The sequence below is a fragment of the Paramacrobiotus metropolitanus genome, unplaced genomic scaffold (assembly GCF_019649055.1).
Source record: "Paramacrobiotus metropolitanus isolate TYO unplaced genomic scaffold, Prichtersi_v1.0 Parri_scaffold0000070, whole genome shotgun sequence".
Classification (NCBI taxonomy): domain Eukaryota; kingdom Metazoa; phylum Tardigrada; class Eutardigrada; order Parachela; family Macrobiotidae; genus Paramacrobiotus; species Paramacrobiotus metropolitanus.
In genome coordinates this window covers 383,613-405,509 of record NW_026570290.1, presented here as the reverse complement: position 1 = coordinate 405,509, position 21,897 = coordinate 383,613, and the positions used below count along the sequence as shown (strand labels likewise).

The following is a 21,897-nucleotide window of genomic DNA, read 5'->3' as shown; positions in this document are numbered from 1 at the left end:
ATAAATGCAGCAATTAACACCGCCCCAAACTGGCACAGCTTCCTCTCAATCAAATAACAAGAAGTGTTCAAAATCAGGATCTACAGATTGCAGGGCCCGCGTAAATTGCGTTGCATTCTTGTCGATGATTACCAACCAACATCGGGTTATTATTTTTGCTAATTTTCTAAATAAAAGGACCCAACAATATTTTCAATAAGGATTAAAGCACTGAATAATGTTCTCCGAACTGTATTGTACGCAATGTTCCACTTCTTGCTTGCTGTATCTTGTGATTACCATTGCGGTTATCGGTAAGTTGCTAACTATATGTACAGAATGCCGATTTTATTACATATACTTGTCCAGTTCTATCTGTGTAATAACCTTTCTATTTTTTGATGTAACAGTTTTAAAATTTCCAGTCGGATGTAATCGTACAAGTCAGGTATACTGAGGCTAAACGCGTATAATATTTTTGCAAAAACGAATCCGTTAGAATGAAAAGGTACCTGTACCGGCTGTGGCTGTACGTTTAAGGTCGGTTACATCGAGTCAGTCATTAGCAGTTTAATTAAAATAACGGCAAGGTGAAATGCAAATATCAGTTATTGCTGTTTTCAGCTACCACACGAGGAAATGATATCTCCTCTTCCGATTTATTCAAGAGCGCTTCCAGCTTACCTTCCACGTCCAGTCGTTCGTTCACCTTCCGGTTTCGCCGCCGCCAGTGCCGGTAAGAAAAATGACCCCGGTTTGGAAATGCATAAATCATTTGTGATAATACGTGCTAAGGATGCTCCTCAGATTGTCGACCACCGACAAACGCAACACGATGACGGCTATTCGACCGCCCAAAACTCTTATAAACTAACTACACGTACTCGTGAACCACAACCGACAATTGATCCCCGGCAGCCAGGTGGTCCTCAGGATTCCAAAGAAAACTACCGCCATTTGTTTCTCAGAATTATACTATGAAAGATTTCAATGAAATGGAACCTTATTGAGTGGTATTTCCAAATTTAAATGGTAATTTCCAAATGGTAATTGAATGATAGTTTCCAAATTTTTTTTCAAGTAAATTTTTAACAAAGTGAACATGGTTCAGCCCATTCGAGGTATTCAAGGAATCGATATTAAAGAAACGAAGTAGTATCGTTTCGTTGACACGACTGTAGCGAGGAGGAGAATTAGTAATGAACGAGCACGAACACTGCGCTTTTCTTATTTTCGGGATTGTTCTTTGAATGTACACTTGATATCAGATGACTATTTTTACTTCTGCATTTTCTTTTTACTCCGTGCAACAAGTGGTGATCTAAATATATGCATTATGCACAAACACTGCCAGTAGATTTTAAAATGATAGCAGCTCAATAGGATGCGTAAAAAATATGATTCCCCATTTAATTTATTGCTCTTGTGTCTTCTAAAAATTTTGTTTACTACAAGTTTATGCTGTATACTCCGTGGCATACGTTTCTTAACTCTACAGTACGTATATACAAAGCATTAAAAACTGCCCATGTGCCAGTGGCCTAGCGCCACTGTGCTGTAGCCTGTTTTACAAAAATGCATTTCTTTCTTTCATTTCTGAAGTACTTTAATTTTGTATTTCCGAGGTACCAACCCGTAAGTATGTAGGCGCAGATTTATGATCCTAGCAAAATGCATGCAAGTAGTCGCTTTAATTTATTTGTCTTTTGGTTAATTACAGCTTACAGGTACAAGTACTTTTAGCTAATTACAGGCATTATAGATGTGCAACAGAGAGTCTCGGTAAAATTTATATGTATGTCGAAATTACGAACACAAGGTACTGAACATAGCTTCATTACAGGCTTGAGGCCTCTTTAGACTTCTAAAGTACAACAGTATGGAACATAAATACATTTCGTACAAGAAACCCATCAGAAGATTACGCATTGCCATATTTGAAACAGTCTCGTGCGAGGAACAGGTAATTAGATGTTACCTAATATATATGTACGTCCGAACGATAAGAAAAGTATCTACTATAGCGTTTTATGAAAAACGGGATAGGAACTAGAGCAAGCAAAAAAGATTTGTGGTGACGGCGTTAACCATGAATGCCAAGACGCACAATATCGGCTAACGCCTTACGGACATCTTTGCTGTACAGTTGCACGGAAACATGGCATGGTGATCGCCTTTGGAATTCATCTCATACAGGACCAAAACGTACGCAATCAGAATGCCGGACACCTAAAAAGCGTTGAGCCAGTTTGGGTTATTTATACTCAAATCTTTCACAGGCACAGCAGGTGTATGAAGCTTACCGACAGAATAAATTCGGTGTTCAGTGTGAAGATATTTCCAGCCGGCCGTGAACACGACAGGGCAATCTCGTAAGCGACGCAGTGTCTTATTTATCTGCACCTCGAATTCATCGTTTCCGTTGGTATCAAACCCTTCCGTCACGCTGCTTAAAATCACCGCAATCGAATATGCCTACATGAAAACATACACTATATGCAGTACCACCGTAGTTATTCCGCATTACAATCGCACTTAGAAAAAGGTTGCAGAATTGCGCATTCTGTTCCACACCAGTTCCGCTGAGGTAGAAATACCGGTTGGTAATTACTTTTGCTTTTTACAGTCAAATTCATGGTTACCTGCTTTTGCATATAAGCTGCAGCAAACCAGCCGTTTCATCAGTACGAAAACGTTAACCAATGCATTCAACGAGCAAAACACAAGATCAGTGATATTATTCGTAAACATGTGCCCAATTTTTGAGGGAGCCACACCGATTACTGTTCCGAAATTGAACACCACCAGAAGAACTTCCAGCATTAAGCTGACGAAGTTGGACGGAGCGTAGACATCATCGAGACTGCGAACAATGTTAGACAACGCCAGATGCTCGTGCCGACACTTATTAATTTCGGCCACAAGGCCCTTATAATCCCTTTCGCCAGTTTTATGCTTCTGATAATGCTCAGTACAGCGGTTTTCAATTGCCCTGAAGGCAGATCCTAAGGTCACCGCGAAAATGACAAACGATAACGAGAATACTATAGCCACGCAGCAAATCACGCTTACTAAAATCATCTGGAGAACCATCCCGTATAAGGAGCAAAACTCAAAGCCGAAGATGACTTCTTTTTGGTACCAAGCATCTCGCATTCGCCGTATCGCGATGTAGGTTAGCACGACACCAAATCCACATACACCGGCAGCATACCACATACAGCAGAGTCTCAGTGTGTGCATTACGAGCGGCACATTTTGGACCAGTCGGCGCAATTCTTCCATAATAGACAGCAAAGGTTTGCTACGCAACGCCATTATGGATCCGTAGACAGTTACCAGGAGTGATGTTAGAATAAATAAGCTGGCTACAAGAGTCAGTGGAAGTTTTGGTTCATTGATGGTAATCCAAGTGTGTGATTACGTCAAAAAATCAGCAGTTATAGCACACAGCGCCACAGCAATGAACAAGATTCGGGAGACTACAGAATACAGTAACAGTTTCGGTCCGGAGTTCGTTTGCTGCCAAGGACACATCCCGAATATGCGTAAACTTTGTAAAACAAAACGTGAATATTTGTCGTACATTTTGCTACAATCTAGATTAATCACCGTTTAGGGAACGGAACCGCGAATTGCGTCCAAAATAATATTGACTGCAGCGACATAATCCAGAGTCTAGACGGATCAGCTGCTAATATGGTAGTAAACCGATACTACATAAGTAGATATGACTCATCAATTATTAAAAATGGCGTCGGTTACGTCATAAACTGGAGTTGGGAGCTGGACTTTCTAATTACAATTCCCTGGTTGTACATTGTACTTGCAGCTCCCAACTGCAGCATATGATTCACCACAACTGCAGCATATGATTACTGCATATGTACACTGTATAGAAGTACACTACCTAATTTACTCACTTACTGATATTCACACACACAAGTTGTTTACATTCTTTTACCGCATGGAGCGGCACTAGCACATTAGCTCAGCTGGCTCGTCAGCGATAGCCAGCCAGTGTATCACTGATACACATGCTGTGCAAACCTCAAGGAGGCTCGCAGCCCAGATGCAGCTACCTGTGCAGCCGTGTTGCACGCGTGCAAGTGGTTGTTTACATTCTTTTACCGCATGGAGCGGCACTGGCACATTAGCGCAGCTGGCTCGTCAGCTATGGTGCTACACACCATGCGCGTCTCTTAATTATTGAAAACACTTGTAGTAATGCTGTGCACTTGTAATATACATAATTATTTGCCAACTTACCGAGTAGTTTAATTGCTTATCTGGATTGTGCACGACTTGGATATAACTGTGAAACTCGACATGTGCCCAGTGTACTGTATGGATACTGCTGTACACTGCACAGTTATATTGGTTCACTTTCACTGTTTGATTCAACAAGTTGTTTACATTCTTTTACACTATGGAGGAGCACTTTAACGCATCAGGCTCGTCAAAGCCTTTCAACGTACAGTAAGTGAAATATAATTGCTTTCTAGTGGACATTACTATTTCCTCTATTCTCAGCTTATTTATTCATAAATAATCATAAAAACTAACAACTACGATGGAATATTATTTTCTTTATCACTGTACATTATGACTGTACTGTGTAATCAATTTTGACAGTTATTTGCAGTCTTATGGTCTATTGCGTGCATGCTTATGCGCGCGTGCAGATCAACTGGAAAAAGTCCGCCAGGGTCGCCGCAAATTTTTTTCCACTGGAGCTAAAGGTGCATTTTTATTAACGATTACTCCGCTAACTGCAGAATTTATGAATTTCTTGTACACGAAGTAAGTGAAGCTAATGTTTTTAGTTTATATTGTGTTGTAACACATGGTATATTTTTTATGTGTACATAGTTTCGGGGATGCTACAAGCAACGAGGGCTCGAGTGGAAAAAGTTGGCCTGAACCTCTCAAAACATTTTTCCACCTTATCAACGGTATGGCGTAATTTGCTGATTCCGCAGTTTTTACATTACAGAAATTATTATTATATGCTTGTATGTTAGCTCAATGCTTTCATAACAAAAAATACATTTCGTAATGAACCCTAATTATCATAATTAATGATTAATGTACTGTACAGTATTGCACTGTATATACTGTACAGTGCAATACTGTACAGTATTGCACTGTATATGTAGTATGTACCATGTACTTTTAAGGATAAACGTTCTTTACATTTCTTAATAAATTAAGCACTATTGCTTTTTAATGCCAAGTAATAGAAACATGTAACGATTGCTTTTTTATAATTTTATTTATTGCTGCATTTAGTTTCCTAATAACAAGCGCAACTCGTTTTCAGCAGTTTGAAGAGTATTAGTTTTTTTTGCACCTAATAAATTAATTTTTCCAGAATGGAAAATCATCGCCGTACAACCTTGAAGCCGGACTCGCATGGCCGGAAATATTTCAGGTTCAAACATGGCATCAGCTTTTGCTCTTATTGAGTTGTACAATTTCTCTAAACTTAGAAATTTCCCAAAATTAAAAGTGGCGACAATGTTACCAATTCGTGGATTCTTTAACGATGCTTTTTGATAGCCATATTTTTGCAGTTTCCGGTAATAGTGATCCAATAACGCGAGAGCGTCACTGATGGACTTTGCACCATTAACTGTGATCTTGCCGTTGCGGTACACCTGGCAGTGCGATTTGTGAGGACGAATGGAACGGAGAAGAAGCCCGGAAAATTTATGTGGTGCATAATGAGAAAGCGGAGCGCGTTCGAATAAGCTGGGTAAGTCAATTGCGTAGCCAAGGTCAGCAGTTGCAACAACGTTAGTTATTCTCGCCATTCAGCCAATTTGCAAATGTCTCCGCTTTTGAAAGCGTTGTTTGTGGTAATGAAGTAAGCTCCTTAAAATTTGGGCACCCAATGTCTTCAAGATTAAACACTTCAGGTAAATAATTTTCCAAAATCTTTTGCTTTTCCAATCCTTTGGCAAAAAACATCAAACGCGCAGGTCGTTCACCAATAAGCTCCAGCATATCCTGAATGGCACTAGCGATGTCTAAGTATAGATAATCTCCACGATTATGCCAGACAAGTCCGTGCGAGTGACGCGATTGGCTTCTAAATTCAACGCGGTAATGATTAAAGTGGGATGGAATGGTGAATGTGTAGCACCTGCTAGCACCAGTTGGGCAATCACAAAATGCTAGCTGTTTTATAAGCCGTTGGGAGCCTGCGATAAACCAATCAATATCCAAGACAACCCTCCGCTTTGAAGTCTCCATTCTGTTATCGGTACGCTAGCAATAGCTCCGCCCTTTGGAAATGGATTCCTTAAATAGGTATCCGCGCACGACAGCTGATTTGAGATTCCGACTACCCGCTTCAGTCCTTGTTGTGGGGCCAACGACTTCGGGGAAAACGACGTATGTGTCAAAATTAATTATGGAGCGCGATAAATTATTTGACCAACCATTTGGAAGAATTATTTTGGTGTACGGAGAAATGCAGCCAGCCTACGAAATGCTTCAGCGCAAAGTCCCTGGGATTGAACTGACAAAAAATATTCAACAAATTGTGGAGGATGAAAATTATTTTGATGGTAAACAAAATATTTTGTTGATACTGGATGACGTGGCAAGCAGTTTGGTGAAAAACGAGCATTTATCTAAACTCTTCACTCAAAAAGTACACCATAAACGCCTTTGTGTATTTTTATTATTCAATAACCTATATAAACAAGGGTCTGCTATGTGTGACGTGCATCTTAATGCACAATATCTTGTACTGTTCAAAAATAATCGTGATGTGAACCAAATCAAGATTCTAGAAAGGCAGACTGGTTTAAAACATCTCAGCGGGGCTTACGAGGAAATCGGCCAGGAACCATTTCAACCTCTCATTTTGGATATGAAACCAGATACACCTGCCTATTTAAGGATTCGTTCGGCAATATTACCGGGAGAATTGACAAAAATTTACATCAATCCACAAACGACAAACTTGCCCAAGAATGTGTGATCAGATTTTAAAAGACTTTGCACCGTTTCTGCTTACCCTGCGATCGCTGAAACCCAAGCAGCGTCGTTTTCTTTTGGAAAATATTTCGAAGCGACAACTTCGCTGTTTTGAAGAAATTTGTTTGAATTTGGTGAAGAATTCAGTGCCTCTTACCACCGATCAGCTAAAGGTGTGTCAGCGTTGGCGTCGGCCATTAAAGCTGATTGCCCTCAAAAAATATCCTTTACGAAGCAAGAGGGAAATTTTATTACAGCGCGGAGGATTCTTACCTGCGGTTCTACCTGTATTGGCAGCTGTTTTGGGAACTGCTTTACTGAAATGAAACCGGAAGTGCATTATATTGTTCCCGCGAGCGAAATGAAAAGACTCGCAAGTGACACGGTTGGTCGTATTGTAACGGATGTCCAATTACAACAGCAGCCTACTGAAGTTCTTGATATTGTAAAACTGGACGATTTGATGAGAGATATAATTTCACCGAATACGCTAAGCGAATGGGAAAAAGCGGAACTGTTATCAAGAAACTTGGTTCGGTTTTTGGCGCTGAAAGAGTCAGCGTTTGGCCCTGACCAAATGGTTATTTCACCTCCAGCATCTGTGCCCCCAATTCCAGTACAACTATTAAAGAAGCCATGGGTACCCCCTAATATTCCTGATCGTATGTTAGACGCTTTCCCTCCTATTCCACCTGCACCCCCGGCAAAACGCAAGCGTGCAAAGCGAGAAGTATTTGATGAAAACACTTTGCAAGTCGAAGGTCCCATCGGTTCAAGAACCAAATCCCAGTTCAACTGGATGACTATTAATAACAAATGAGTGGTGGATGCGTTCCCTTTTCTTTGTCTTTGGGTGAAGGTATGACATGGAACTGCACATCTAGCTGTTGCGATGGATCAAGCAGTAGCGACGACGAATACGATGGCCAATCTACTGCTACGACAAGCGTATCTGAACCCTCAGCACCCGGGCAGCTTAACGGGGATTCAAAAGTTTCGCAGCCACTTTCCACAAGCACCACACTATCAACAAACGCGGGAACAGCTGGAGCATCTGGATCCATATACAGTCCACAAATCTCGACGCAAAAAGTTCAAAAGAAACCCCGTAGTTGTCTCAAACCTAGCGGAGCAATATCAAGCCGATCTGGCAGACATGTCAAAATATGCGAAGCAGAACAAAGGATACCGTTGGATATTGTTTGTGATCGACGTCTTCAGCAAGAAAGTGAGCTGTCAACTACTAAAGAATAAAAGCGGTCCAGAAGTAAAACTTGGTCTGGAAAAGGTGTTTGCAGAACTCGGAGCTCCCATTAAATTGCAAACCGACAAAGGCCTTGAATTTTACAATAAGGATGTTAAGAATTTTTTGACAGCCCAAAAGGTGTTTTTGTTCTCTTCTGAAAATAAAGCAATCAAAGCATCCTTAGCTGAAAATGGCATACGCAATCTCAAGAAACGAATATGGAAATTATTTCGACACCGACAGTCTAAAGTGTACTGGGACGTTCTGGGAGATTTGGTAAACAGTTACAACAACGCAATTCATTCTTCGCATAAAGTCACGCCTAATGAGGTTAGCCAGTCCAATTCTTTGCAAATATTCAATCGACTACATGCGGAATTATTATTGGGAAAGCAGAAAAAGCCAAAGTACAGCGTAGGTGACACAGTACGAGTAGCCATCGACAAAACACTTTTTGAAAAAGGATATGAGTCAACATTTAAGGAGGAAATTTACAAGATACACCAGGTATTACCACAACAGCCACGTATTACTGGATGAAGAAGGGGACTTAATTCGCGGGAAATATTACGAAGCTGAACTCAGTCGTGTCAGAAATGGCTCATAATAGGTTTTACGTTACGCTTCCATCTGATGCCTGTATGCAACAGTTCCCAAAGAATAATGCAGCTGAAGGGACAACAAAGTTAAAGAGCGTGATATCCCTACCGGGACAATGGGAAATGGCACTGGTGGAAATACAGTATCCTAATTCAATGTACAATTTACCTGGTCCCCAAACACTGCACGTTGACCAAATTACTTCTATGGATAGCAACGGTGTTTTCGCTATGGACCGGGACACAATTACGGTACCTGCTGGGATCTATGAGAAAAGTGACATCATTAATTTTATCAACAGTAAAGTACCACGGTTAAAGCCATTTCGCGATTCTGCAGCAAAAGAACAGGCGGCTTTTCAACTAGAATTATTAGCAACCGAGCCCAAGCTCAAAGTGAAATTTCCCAGCGTACGTGTTTTTCTGGATTTTCCTCCCTCATCTTTGCATCTATCCCGTATGCTAGGATTAAAAGAACGACGATTTTCTGCTGCACAGTCTGAACAATACGAAAATTTTTTGATGGAAAAAACGAATTTTGCTTCCGCAGCTACAACACTGTCCGACCAGCTGAAAGCCTTGGCAGAGTTGCAACTGTTGGAGACGTCTACAACAATGACAGCGGATAAGCCCGTAAATATGCACATTGGGAACCAATCAATTTTTGTCTACTGCAACAAGTGCGACTACAATATTGTGGGCGATGAAACTATGCAGCTTTTGCGCGCTTACCCCATTAAAGCAAGTGTTCCTCGCTTCGAAATTGTTTCGGAAAGGTTTGAGGATCCACATTATTTACCTGTTTTATACGATCGACTGGACACTATTGATATCAACATTGCATCTGATCTCGGAGAAGCGGCAATTTTTCAGACTGGAAAGTCAATGGTAAAGCTGCATTTCCGCCCCATTCAGTATTACTATCGCTAAAAAATGCCCGTAATACTCTTTGAGCCCTCACCATCGTTCTATCTGGATTTATTTGCGGGGGCCGCCACGGGCGCTGGTAGCCAGCACGGCTATGGAGCCGTCATGACACGCTATCGCGGGAGTTTAATGCAAAATGGCAGTGGATTTATGCTACCTAATTTTCTGCGCGCAATGTTTAGTAAATTAGCGCATTTTGCTGCCCCGGTTATTAAAGCAGCGGCACCACATGCCAGAGCAGCAATGGAAGCAGCAAAGCCTCACTTACGCGACGCAGCGACAACAGTTCTTAGTGAGACATCCAAGAAGGTAGGAGAGAAAATTTCGGAAGCGTTAGCTGCGCAACCTCAGCAGCAAGGAGGCATCAAACGGCTCAAGCGGCAGCACAAGAGTACAAAGAAGATAAAGAAACCTTCCTTCCGACTTAAACGGCTTAAACGGATTCCCCCAAGAGAATTTGAGGACGCATTCTAAAATGGCTTTCATTTTGGAAGGAAGCATGCCAGCTATGCAGGTCGAATCGGATTTATTCTCCGTTCCGGCCACTCTAGCGGATTTTGTGCGGACAGAAGAAGAACGCATTCTACCAACATCAGGGCAAACAGAAGAAATTAGTTCTGGAGAAATTTCCTTTTACATCCCCCCATCGACGTCGGCGCTGCTAGTGCTACCGGAAATTACGCTAGAAATGGACATTGCAATCAAAAAGCAAATCGCGGGACTTGGTGCGGCTACGCATATTGAAAACACGGATCTGGTAGCACCAGTGAACTTGATAGCGCATTCTATATTCAGCTCGGTAGAGGTAACAATGGCCAACCGGCTGATAACTAATTCCAGCCCATTGTATGCCCACCGAGCGTACTTGGAAAATTTGTTGGGGTACGCACCGGCTGCCCTAAAAAGCCAGGCAACAAGTGCTGGATTTTATATAGACACTCCCGGGTACCTAGAAGATCATGCCAATAACGCAGAAGAAGTAACGCGGAAAGCCATGTTTGTGACCAACGAGTACGTCCCATTCAGCGCCAAATTATGTACGGACATTTTTCAGCAGGGAAAAGATTTGATCACCGGTGTACCGCTACATGTGCGCCTCATTCTGAATAAGCCGGAATTCTACCTGCGTTCATACGCCAATCTTCCAGTGGATGCTTTTAAAGCATACATTCGCAATCCGCGGCTGTACGTCAAACGCTTTGTCCCTAATCCGGCATATTTGTCTGCGCTTACTGCCCAATTATCGACCAAGACTGTGAAATACCCTATTGAGCGAGTGTGTATGCGCGTTAATGATATAGGTATGATTCAGAGCACAGTGCTGGCTAATTTACATATTGGAGCAGTACCCAAATGTGTTTTTGTGGGATTTGTAAAAAGCTCGAGTTTTCACGGGCTCCGCCGAGGCAATCCATTTAACTTTGAACATTTCAATCTCAACTATATAAGTGTCGAAGTCGACGGACAGTCATATCCCGCACAAGCCTACCGACCGAATTTCGCCACGGGTGACTATTTGCAATCATATGACTGTCTGTTGGAGACGCTTGGCCGCTTGCACGCACCGGACGGGGCGCTGCCTTTCGACCGTAAAGCATTTGCGGAAGGATTTGCTATTTGGGGATTCGATCTGACACCATCACGGACAGGCCGGGGACCGATGAGCACCGTGCGCCAAGGAAATCTATCAATTCGCCTGCAGTTCGCCGCCCAATTAACTGAACCGATTATGGCTATTACGATGATGGTGTGGGATAATATTATTGAAGTCAATTCACATCGCCAGCTCATTGCGGATTTTACGGCTTAAAAACCTAACGTAAGTGTTGTAGGACTTAAAAATGTCGTGTTGTTGCCTGCGCGGTAAGCTTCAGGGTCGCCAGCGGGGGTGGGCGCGCCGTCGGCCCCTATTGACGCTGAAGTGAATCGTGCCGGATGTGGTAAACAATGGGCGACCGGAGCGCTTCGCGCTCTCGGTCGCCCGTTGTTTACAGGACAAAATAAAAAAAAAAAAACAAATTTTTAAATTTGATGTGATCTGCAGACTGGTACTACAATGGACACCGCTGAAATTAACCATGTGTTACGTTCAAGCACCGTGACGAGAGACGCTTTCGTTGGTGTATTTGCTGCGGATATGCTACCACCGTCCCTGCCAATGAAGCTGCCATGGGCATGCGTTGTCAATACTGACGAAGCTGCAAAGCCAGGCTCGCATTGGTTGGCGTTCTACCAGGACGTCCCAGGACAATTGGAATATTTTGACTCTTATGGTCACGAACCGAGATTTTACGGCATCCATATTGAAAGTTTTTGCAAGAACGCCGAGTTAGTTATTTCGCAAGCGCATCGTTTACAAATGGAATGGAGTACCGTGTGCGGACAGTACTGCTGCTTTTTTATTCTAAAACGGTGCTCCGGCGAGTCATTCACTTCTCTTATTCATTTATTCACCAATAGCAAATCTTCTAATGATAGAATGGTTTGCGCTTATGTTAACCATTTCTTCAATTTGAGAACTGTAGTCCGTGATAACTCTCTGCTTATTCAGTCTGTTTTCTGCCAGTTATTGCAATAAAGTCACGTCATCAACACCCGTTTTTTCACGTACTGTTTGTATATAAGTTTAAAATAATTTGCTGTGCACCAAAGTATTTTGTCACCACAGCGTGATGTTGCGCTGCATCCGTTTTGACGCAAATAAAATACTTTGTCAGTGTGTGTAACGTAACTTGCAGATACAACAGTTTCTCAACTTATTACGCAGCGAAAATTAACGATTTCTGTTGCTGTTCTGTTCAGAGAATGGTATACCATATTGTTGTAGACATTAAGTGGTATGCGCTTAATGGTAAGCCAATTATTACGTCACTCACAATAAGTTCTGTCGAATTTTATTGCTTTTATTATACCACATTTGCGCTAGCGCCGAACAATTACATTGTTAATAAATATGGCGTTTGTTCATCGGATATTGATGCCGTGTTCGGTAAAGCTTTCTCAGAGTTAGAAGAGCAGTTAGGTCGAGCGTTTAAAAATTATCTCCGCTATATTAATGATCCTGCCGATGTCGTTTTCTATGCAAAAGGGGATCAAAAGTGTCTCATTCTTCAACAAATACTAAAATCTGATGTCATTAATCTTGATACACTGGGATGTCCGCGTTTTGCCGCTTTAAGTAACGACAAGTGCTACAGTCCGAACAAAGCGCAAGCTTATTCTAACTGGATGCTGGACCACTATTTAAAAATCCGGACGAAATGCCTGCTTTGCCGCATGCAGATTCCTGAAGAAAGAGCTCAACATCGACGCCAACGACACTGCCGCAGATCACAACCAGATAAGAATTCTTACTGGGGTATGCGCAAATGTATTTCGCTCTTTTACAAAGATTTCCAAGGGGTCTGTTTTATTGCAGATGACCAAGGAAACAGATGTTGCATCCGCTGTGGCGCTGTGTTTCCCTCGAACGTTGATTGTACCTAAGAAAAACGCGTTGCGAATATTATCATAACCCACGAAGTTTTACCGAATGAGTCATTAGATTTTGTTGGCCGTTGTAACTATAAAATGCTGTACGGAATTTTGCTCCCACATACGAATAAGCTGCTTATATGATGCTGCATTTGTTCAAATAACAACGTCCTGCTCTCAGATTTTTTTCTTCACCATGGCTCGGATTCCTGATCCGTGAACACCGTCAACTGCCCTTGAGACCGATGTGGAAACTGAGTTTGCAGATAGTGCTCTCTTTAACCATAACTATGCGCTTCTTGATCATAATTATTCTGCTGCCCCAGCTGGTGTGCATGTGCAGCACTTAGAGGAGCTTGATCCAGATTTGTATGATATTAAAGAACATTATGAGTTGGAAAAAACCGGAGCCAAATACTCGAAAAAGTTTTCAGTTTTATTTGAGACTTATAAGTGTCAGATAAACGGCCTTGAAAATTTATCGTTCAAATACGCAGTGAAGACCATAACTCGGTTGTTGAAAGATATTCTCGAAACGGTGATTTCCAAAATTCCTGCGCACAACTTGGTGAGAATTCGCGTATACCAGGCCGCATTGCAGTACCCAATTTGGATGCCACCTATTCAACGCGATCAACTGACTATCGAGCGATGGATGGCAACCATCAAAAGGATTTTGAATTCGAATCAAGCGTTTTTATTGGACGAATCTTTTGAATTGTCAGTGCAGCATACAGATACACCAATTGGCTCATGCAGAAAAAACGTGTCCCAGTTGTTGCGGCAAATTTTGGACAAAAAACGTTGCATCACTCAAATTCGAAACTCGGACAGTTTATGTATGGCTAGAGCAATTGTGGTCGCTAAAGCGCATGCGGAGGGTGATAAAGATCTTTATACAAAGCTTTACCGAACCAAAAAACTGCAGGATGCAAAAACCAAAGAATTGCTGCGGGCCGCCCAGTTGCCAAATAGAGAATACAGTTTGGAAGATATTGCTCGGTTTGAAGAAGTTTTGCCAAATTATCAGATTATTGTAGTATCTGTCGACCACGGAAACTCGGTTGTTTACTGTGGCGCGTATGCTGAGAAGCGGATTATGTTGCTTCATCATGACCGGCATTTTGATGTTCTAACATCTTTGCCTGCCTACTTTGAGCATCACTACTACTGTTACCGTTGCATGAAAGGCTACAATCACCGAGAAGACCACCGGTGTGAGTTCAAATGTCACCAATGTCTGTCTTCAGCGTGCAAGATGCAAAAGGATTCAAAATTACATTGCTCGGACTGTAATCGCGACTTTTATGGCCAAGAATGTTTTGAAACGCACAAGTCAGGAACCAGTCCAATCTGTTCGAAGTTTTTTGTATGTGGAACATGCAAATCTTTCGTTTCTCTTGTGAGACGTCGAATGCGGACTAATTACGACGCACCTCAAGATACCCAAAGAGATGCTAACAACGGCGATGACGAGGAAGACGAACCAGAAATTGAACTGGATATTGACGATCAGCAACATCGTTGTGGGGAAGTATATTGCGCAACCTGTTCACTCTTTCACATGCCGGAAGAAAACCATGTCTGCTATATGCAGCCCATCGAACTTACGGATAGCGAGAAAGCAAAACATTTAAATGAAAAATTTGCTTACTTTGACCTCGAAACCTATCAAGATGATACAGGTGAATTCCGAGTGAATCTAGCAGTCATCGCCACGAAAGATGAGAAGTTTGTGCTCCCTGAGGATGGAAACATTAATGGTGACATCGCAAATGCTGTTGGGGATTTCATTTTTAGCGAACGTTTTCGTGGATACACTTTCATTGCGCATAATTTAAAGGTAAAAAATATCAAAATCAACAGCAGCAGCAGCTCATTCATAACTAATGTTAATTTTGTTTTGCATTCCAGGGGTTCGACGGGTATTTCCTGTTAAACTATTTAGTAAAAAATGGCGTTATTCCACACCCACTGATTTTCAATGGTTCTAAAATTATGCAAATGGATTTCAGCAAACTCAAAATAAAATTTCGAGATTCCATGAACTATGTGCCATCGTCACTAAAGAATTTCGCGAGGGCGTTTGGGTTGCAAGAAACTAAAGGAGATTTTCCACACAAGCTAAATAAATCCGAAAACTGGAATAAGATCATCCCTTGGCCAGATCGGCATGACTACGGTTACCAATCCATGAAAAAATGCGAGCGGAAACGTTTCATAAAATGGTTTCGCAAGGAACGACGCCGTCATCACAATCAGTTTGATTTTAATGCACACTTCATCAAGTATGTCCACTCTTTTTTTATTTATAATATTTTCGCCGTATTCAGTTATTTTACAGGTACTGTTCCCAGGACGTTCTCGTACTACAACAAGCATGTGAGAAATTTCGAATGCTTTTTCAACAAGTATCTGGTGGATTGTGCCCATTTGCTTCTGGCCTTACAACGCCTGGAATGTGCAATTATTTCTGGAGAGCGCGAATGCTAAAAAAGAATCAAATTGCTTTAATCGGTCCACCGGGACAAGGAAAAAAATCATCTGTAAAAGCAGAGCGTTGGCTACGATCGATAGAACTGGATAACGATACAAAACTGGAAAGAGAATTTCGAATCGGACACTGGACCGTTGATGGCTTTCATTCAGGAACCAAAACAGTCTACGAATTTTTAGGTTTGTCACATAATATTACGTTTTATTAGTTGTGACCTTTGACAATAACCGAAACATTATATGTCTTTAGGATGTATGTGGCACGGCTGCAGCGACTGTACCACGAACAGCACAATGCACCCGTTTATTGGCAAACCAATGGAAGAAGTAAAAAAAGCGACTCTTTTGCGGCTTGATGCAATAAAAACTTTGGGATACACGCTTGTATCGATTTGGGAGCACGATTACGACATGAAATTTGCATCTGACAGTGAGTTTCGGAAGCTGACTGAGCTCGCCAACGTCGAGGAGCCGCTGCATCCGCGGGACGCTTTTACTGGTGGCCGAACAAATGCAATTAAACTTTACCACAAATGCGGACCAGGGGAGAAAATTTATTCGCTTGACGTTATTAGCGAATATCCATACATCAACAAAAATTTGCCATATCCAGTTGGACCACCGGTTATTATCACTAACGACTTTCCACCAGTGGAACAAATAATTTGGAGTGGTAAAATGTCGCATTATTCCACCACCGTCTTTATTCCTACCAGTACTGCCCTACCGAACGGATAAGCTGACCTTCCCGTTATGCGCAAGGTGCGTGAAAGAGCGTGTTAACACTCCATGTGATCATGAGGACGACGATAGAGCGCTGGAAGGAACGTGGTGTACACCGGAAATTCATCGAGCACTGGAAGTTGGCTACCGTATCGATAAAATATATTCCGCGTGGCACTACCCCGAACAAATGCAATATCTATTCAGAGAGTACATTGATCTGTTTTTGAAGCTGAAAACTGAAGCGTCTGGCTATCCTTCAAACTGTCACACGAACAAGGAGAAAGATTTTTATGTAAAAGAATTCCTTGCTAAAGAAAACATTCACCTGAATAAAGATAATATTGCCAAAAATGATGCGCTCAGAGCGCTTTGCAAACTTATGTTGAATAGTTTTTGGTAAGAACTGTAAAGCTGCTGAAACGACGACTTATTTAATCATGGAGGAATTATTTTTACAGGGGAAAGTTTGGGCAGCAGGAGGACCGTTCCAACACGGCCATGGTGGAGAAAAAAGAGGTCTTTCATGACTTTTTGTTTTCAAATAAATACGAAGTTGCCGGATTCGACTTGGTTACGGATGAAGTCATGGCAGTACAATATCGTTCGAAGAAGGATTATATACTAACGAATAAGAAAACCAATGTTGTCATTGCGGCTTTCACTACTGCGTATGCACGATTGCACGTCCTTAAATTTATGGAGATGGTTGGGGACCGCCTACTATATCATGATACCGGTATGCAGTAATTATAGTGACTTTTTTTTTTTGCCTTCTTTATTCATCGGGTTTTGGTTCGTTACAGACAGCATTTTCTATATTCACAAAGACGAACTGCCTGACCCACCAACGGGAACTTGCCTCGGCGACTTGTCATCATCGTTGGAACCTAACGAGCACATAGAAGAATTTGTGGCGCTTGGTAAATCATTTACTACCAATAACTAATGGTTTTTGAGTACTACACATGTATATTCCTTTACTTTATAGGACCCAAAAGCTATGCTTATCGTACTAACACTGGTCACGAAACAATAAAGGTGAAAGGATTTACGTTAACGCGCCAGGCTAGAAAACAACTGAATCTGGAAAGCTTAAAAGAACTGCTACTGGAAAGCCTTGCACCGCTGGATGAACCAAACGATATTATGGTTAACTATCCGTTCAACATAACGCGGAATAAGCGCAAGTTGGAGGTTTTGTCTACGGAAATGAATAAGCGCTTCAGACTTACCTACTCAAAACGTCGAATTGTCGACACCGAGTTTCATACTCGTCCCTGGGGTGACGTTTCCGGAGAACAGGCCTTCAATTTCCAGTACCGTACAGTTGTTAATAACAGTTTTAATATTATGGCTAATTCCAAAAAATGCTTCCAGCAATATTATTAGAATCAGCATGATGACAATGCAGGAGCCTATTGCTGCCTCGCAGAAGTTCTTTTTGCACACAATACGAGCCATCTTAGCAAAACTATGTTCTGGTAATGGGTTTGTTTTCTTTGCACATTGTGTCTCTAATAGTTACTTCAATACAAAAGTTACAATAAACAGCGCAGCTAAACTCTAGTTAAAAATGTGTGAATAAATGCGCATACCAATACGTTCCATGTAAATTGCATTGTTGTACAGTATATACAGTGTACAGTGTACAGACTTACTGATTAATTAAGTAGAACTGGTAACTATAGTTACAAAGTCTAACCGGGAATTGCAGCCTTTGCCGATCCACGCGGTAAAGGAATGTAAACAACCTGTGTACTTCTATACAGTATACATACGCAGTAATCATATGCTCATTTGTGCTGAATCAGATGCTGCAGTTGGGAGCTGTAAGTGCAAAGTGCAACCGGGAATTGCAGCTGGAAAGTCCAGCTCCCAACTCCAGTTTATGACGTAAGCGCCGCCATTTTTAATAATTGATGAGTCATATCTACTTATGTAGTATCGGTTTACTACTTAATATGCTTCAGCATTGCGGATTAACTGCTGGTCATCGTCATTTTCAAGTTTACCTTAGATCTAAAAAGTCTCTTGTATGCAACCTGGTTATGGATTGCCGACCATGGTTTGCTGGGTTTTATAAATTAGCTTTAGCACATTCGTAGCACAGTTGTCTGTTACTCGGCTTATTGTTTCCGATCTGTCTAGAACAGATGCCTGATAACTGTAATACAGAATGGAATACAGTTTCTGGGTGTCAGAAATGTAGACGACCAATCATAAGTAAACAGAAAACGTATCCTGAAAGCCGCGGAACCGTTGAAAGACGATTGTATAGTGTGTCAACAAAACCGGCAGCATAATCCACGGCAAAGCTGAGATGCACTGGTGGTCTGATGTTTCTCTATGTACGAGTAGTTACTGTATACTCCTATAGGAGAAGACAGTCAGCTGACGGAAACGATAGTAACACTGTTTATGTACAATGCTCGGTTAGTCTATTGAACTCGAAAAGAGAAGCATCAGTTCCTTTAATTCAATTTAAAAATAGCTGTGGTTCGTGCTTTTTGATAGCTTGCAGTTCACCCTGCAATCTAACTAAGTGACCTTTGATGACGTTGCCTCCGTCAAAAATTTTTCTGGTCTTTCAAGGACTGTATTCTTTAGAACGGTCAGAGTTTGCTGCATACGGGTGGTCAAGGTACTGGGTCAGTCAGACTATCATCATCTGACTACGTACCGCATTCAGTGTTTGAAAATTTGAAATTGTTGGTCGGTGAATTTTGCGCATTGTAACTGTCAAGGCTGCATGTAAGCCCTCAACCATACATACAGTCATATGTACTGTACTCGTATACTGTATTATGTATCAGACATAATCTGTTCTATCTCCAGTTCTTAACATTCGTATAACCTACCTTACATAGATATGAATAGTACTGCATCACACTTCACATTTCTAACAACTTGCGAAAGATTATCACCGGTTAGTAAGTAAAGGTACTGGGTGTGTGCGTGTGCGGCCTCGCGCAAGTACATTTGTTCGTTGCAAACATTATTTTTTGTAAGCGTTCCAGGAAGGATTTCTTTTACGTGGTCAATCAATTTTACGAAGTGAAACCCTTTTTTATAAACAAGGCTTACAGAGGACGTTCGAAATTAAGCGGGGGACCATAAACATAAAATACAGTACTAAAAGTTTGAACTATTGCCTATGTGTACGTAATCAGAAGTTTTGTTTTGTAGAGGTGTTGCAAATCTCACAAGACGTTTTTTTGGGTTAGCCTACAGCCTCGACCAAGGTACCTTGTTCATGGTAGAATTTAAGCTGAATAAACAAACAAAGCACGAACAATGTTGCTCAATCATTCGCAGTTGTCTGCCAGAAATAACCTTCATCAAATGATATCATCCGTGAATGCAGTCATCAGAGAGTGCGACTGACTAATAAAGTAACGCAACCTTTGTATTCGGCGGAGCTTGTCCCTGATATGAAGTAATTATGGAATCACAGAATGGTTTCTGGACGTGATTATAGTTCGTCACGTGCGTCATCAATATCCAGAAAGTCTCCTAGGTAGTCATCCTCCTCGAGATAATCAGTATAAAGAGCGCAAAGAAGTGTGTCGATATTGCTTTTGATGTGTGGATGGATCTGGGAGTAGTAATCCGATACCACGGCGTGGCATTGTGTTCCGATCACTTCCGGTGTATAAATCTCGAATATCCGTCGAACAATCCTAAACCGTTTCAAAGTATGAACGAGAATTTGGCTGTAAACGAATATGTGTATACGTATTAAAAGTTGTTAGCTTGTAAAATCTGTTAAGAAATATGAACAAAATGGTAAAATGGCGCCGAAATACTGTATAAAGTATCGATGTAGATTGGACTGGTTTTTATAAATAGCGCTTTGTAGTGCTAATGGCCGTGACAATGTTACTGTCGGCGCTCGTGGTACTGGTTCTTGCACCAGTGAATATACTGACGGTAGTTGCAAACAAGCCATACTCTTTTGAGTAGGTATTGTTATTAATTAATACTTCGAATTATGGATTGAATCTCCTTAGAATGCTTATAAATTTGGCCTTACCGGCACGGAGTGTTAAACATATCAAAGGTTTGAGAAGTCTCCCGTACAGCCTCCTGTATAACTGGATCCTCCCACAGGCCCATAGGAAAGTTCAGCTTGAACATGCATCGCACACTTTCCGTCAGGACGAAGTAGTGACTGCTGTTCGTGCACAGTTCTTTGAAAATATTTTCCGGTATTTCAGTGCCGTCAGCTATATTGATTACGTGGCACGGTTTGGATAGAACGGGAATGCATTTTGCAACATTTTCCAACATTCTGCAGCATCGTGTTCGAGTTGAAAGCCACTACCAACAGTGTCAAAGGTCTTCCATACAGTAAATCATCCGCTTACCTGCACACTGCATCGGCCACTGGTTTAGGATCGATGTTTTCCGGTCCTACCCGGTCAAAAAATGCTAATATGGCATTGTAAAACCACGGCTCCGACCTGAGTTCTGCGGCACGTAATCCAGCGCATTCCTCAAAGTTCTGAATATCATGCTCTTGACAATTCGATGATAAGTAATTACGTATGGGTATCAGACACTCGGTCCTAGCGAAACAGAGAAAGACAATGCAAAAACATAGGAAAACGTGAACCAGTCTTGCCATTGCATTGGCATCAATGAGCACTAAAGAAAATTAACTAAGAATAATTATTACCTGCTCAAAGGGGTGTTTCTTTTGTTTTCTATGTATAGGAATCGGTCAAACTTCTTGTGCGATGTTTATTTACCAACTTAGGTTGATAATGCTTGAGAATCGATGTCAACATTAATTTCAGATCAGTCAGATAAATCATAGTTATTTGTAAATTACTATTCATGTCCGGGTTCAGGGCCAGGATAAGATAAGACATTGTTCCTCAACTTGAAATGATAGTAATATACTGTAATGAACAATGTTATATGGGCATGGCAGCACTAGGTCTGTCCTATGATCAACAAGCAATCAACAGACACTAAGCACTTCGATCAACAAGACTTGAACTGCAAACAGCGCAGAGGTGATAAGGATACAACTAGCTTAAGCAATTTAAAGATGGCCGGAATGTTCTGTACCGTTGAAAAAATGAGAGGTGGCCGAAATAAGTGCTGGCCGAAGTAAGCCTCGGCTAAACTGAGCGGTGGCGGAAGTGATCCTGTGCGGCCGAAATGTAACGCGACAGAGGGACAGAAATTGCTTTAACTTTAGACGTTGGCCTATTTTAGGGTTCACCGCAGTGTGATTTATTATATATACATAGGTACATATTTACAAAATTACGAACCAACGGCGAAACACTGGCTCAACGTCCTTAGGCCGCGAACGACTGCAGGATGCAGATGCCATGCGACTGCAGTAACCCACAGTAGTACACCATAAAATGATGCCGTCTAGAAATTTCGACTTGAATGCTAACAACTCACATTCATATTCAGAATTAGGAAACACAAATTTTTGCG

At 41.6% G+C, this 21,897-nt stretch overlaps 3 protein-coding genes across 10 annotated transcripts; 1 reads left to right on the top strand and 2 right to left on the bottom strand.

Moving 5' to 3' along the window:
• Positions 1-1,736: 1,736 nt before the first annotated feature.
• Positions 1,737-3,887, bottom strand: LOC129594656 (uncharacterized). 2 transcript variants are annotated; one of them, XR_008691220.1, is made up of 3 exons: positions 2,622-3,887; positions 2,283-2,454; positions 1,737-2,208 (listed from the first exon to the last, which is right to left on the bottom strand). XR_008691220.1 is itself a non-coding variant. In XM_055491419.1 (3 exons), exons 1-3 carry the CDS (start codon positions 3,295-3,297, stop codon positions 2,168-2,170), a joined length of 459 nt encoding a protein of 152 aa, XP_055347394.1. In that variant the 5' UTR covers positions 3,298-3,887; the 3' UTR covers positions 1,737-2,167. The 2 variants fall into 2 exon arrangements, 1 of the variants encoding a protein (XP_055347394.1); XM_055491419.1 differs by having other exon boundaries at positions 3,052-3,887.
• Positions 3,888-4,102: 215 nt separating this feature from the next.
• Positions 4,103-20,306, top strand: LOC129594605 (uncharacterized protein F54H12.2-like). Of its 6 annotated transcripts, none has more exons than XM_055491348.1 (14): positions 4,103-4,458; positions 4,625-4,721; positions 4,852-4,934; positions 5,354-5,413; positions 5,556-5,737; positions 12,830-13,099; positions 13,160-15,058; positions 15,130-15,503; positions 15,560-15,891; positions 15,962-16,833; positions 16,896-17,173; positions 17,241-17,357; positions 17,426-19,679; positions 19,753-20,306. In XM_055491348.1, exons 7-10 carry the CDS (start codon positions 13,829-13,831, stop codon positions 16,447-16,449), a joined length of 2,424 nt encoding a protein of 807 aa, XP_055347323.1. In that variant the 5' UTR covers positions 4,103-4,458; positions 4,625-4,721; positions 4,852-4,934; positions 5,354-5,413; positions 5,556-5,737; positions 12,830-13,099; positions 13,160-13,828; the 3' UTR covers positions 16,450-16,833; positions 16,896-17,173; positions 17,241-17,357; positions 17,426-19,679; positions 19,753-20,306. The 6 variants fall into 6 exon arrangements, with proteins under 6 accessions (XP_055347323.1, XP_055347324.1, XP_055347326.1 ...); XM_055491353.1 differs by having other exon boundaries at positions 4,111-4,458; XM_055491349.1 differs by lacking the exon at positions 12,830-13,099 and having other exon boundaries at positions 4,104-4,458; positions 13,713-15,058.
• On the bottom strand, positions 19,515-21,847 carry LOC129594606 (uncharacterized). 2 transcript variants are annotated; one of them, XM_055491354.1, is made up of 4 exons: positions 21,723-21,847; positions 20,805-21,005; positions 20,471-20,728; positions 19,515-20,117 (listed from the first exon to the last, which is right to left on the bottom strand). In XM_055491354.1, exons 1-4 carry the CDS (start codon positions 21,782-21,784, stop codon positions 19,910-19,912), a joined length of 729 nt encoding a protein of 242 aa, XP_055347329.1. In that variant the 5' UTR covers positions 21,785-21,847; the 3' UTR covers positions 19,515-19,909. The 2 variants fall into 2 exon arrangements, 1 of the variants encoding a protein (XP_055347329.1); XR_008691212.1 differs by lacking the exon at positions 21,723-21,847 and adding an exon at positions 21,116-21,228 and having other exon boundaries at positions 19,516-20,117.
• Between the last annotated feature and the right edge of the window lie 50 nt (positions 21,848-21,897).

Excerpts from the sequence above, each read along its gene's own strand:
- LOC129594656 (XM_055491419.1), bottom strand. The coding sequence starts at position 3,297 with ATGGCGTTGCGTAGCAAACCTTTGCTGTCTATTATGGAAGAATTGCGC. Across the intron at positions 2,455-3,051 it reads TGGTTCTCCAGATGATTTTA|GCATATTCGATTGCGGTGAT; the intron begins GTAAGCGTGATT and ends GTTTTCATGTAG. Across the intron at positions 2,209-2,282 it reads ACACCGAATTTATTCTGTCG|GTGTCCGGCATTCTGATTGC; the intron begins GTAAGCTTCATA and ends AACGCTTTTTAG.
- LOC129594605 (XM_055491348.1), top strand. The coding sequence starts at position 13,829 with ATGCCACCTATTCAACGCGATCAACTGACTATCGAGCGATGGATGGCA. Across the intron at positions 15,059-15,129 it reads TCATTGCGCATAATTTAAAG|GGGTTCGACGGGTATTTCCT; the intron begins GTAAAAAATATC and ends TTTGCATTCCAG. Across the intron at positions 15,892-15,961 it reads AACAGTCTACGAATTTTTAG|GATGTATGTGGCACGGCTGC; the intron begins GTTTGTCACATA and ends ATATGTCTTTAG.
- LOC129594606 (XM_055491354.1), bottom strand. The coding sequence starts at position 21,784 with ATGGCATCTGCATCCTGCAGTCGTTCGCGGCCTAAGGACGTTGAGCCA. Across the intron at positions 21,006-21,722 it reads GAGCCAGTGTTTCGCCGTTG|GACCGAGTGTCTGATACCCA; the intron begins GTTCGTAATTTT and ends CTGTTTCGCTAG. Across the intron at positions 20,729-20,804 it reads GTGGCCGATGCAGTGTGCAG|AATGTTGGAAAATGTTGCAA; the intron begins GTAAGCGGATGA and ends ACGATGCTGCAG.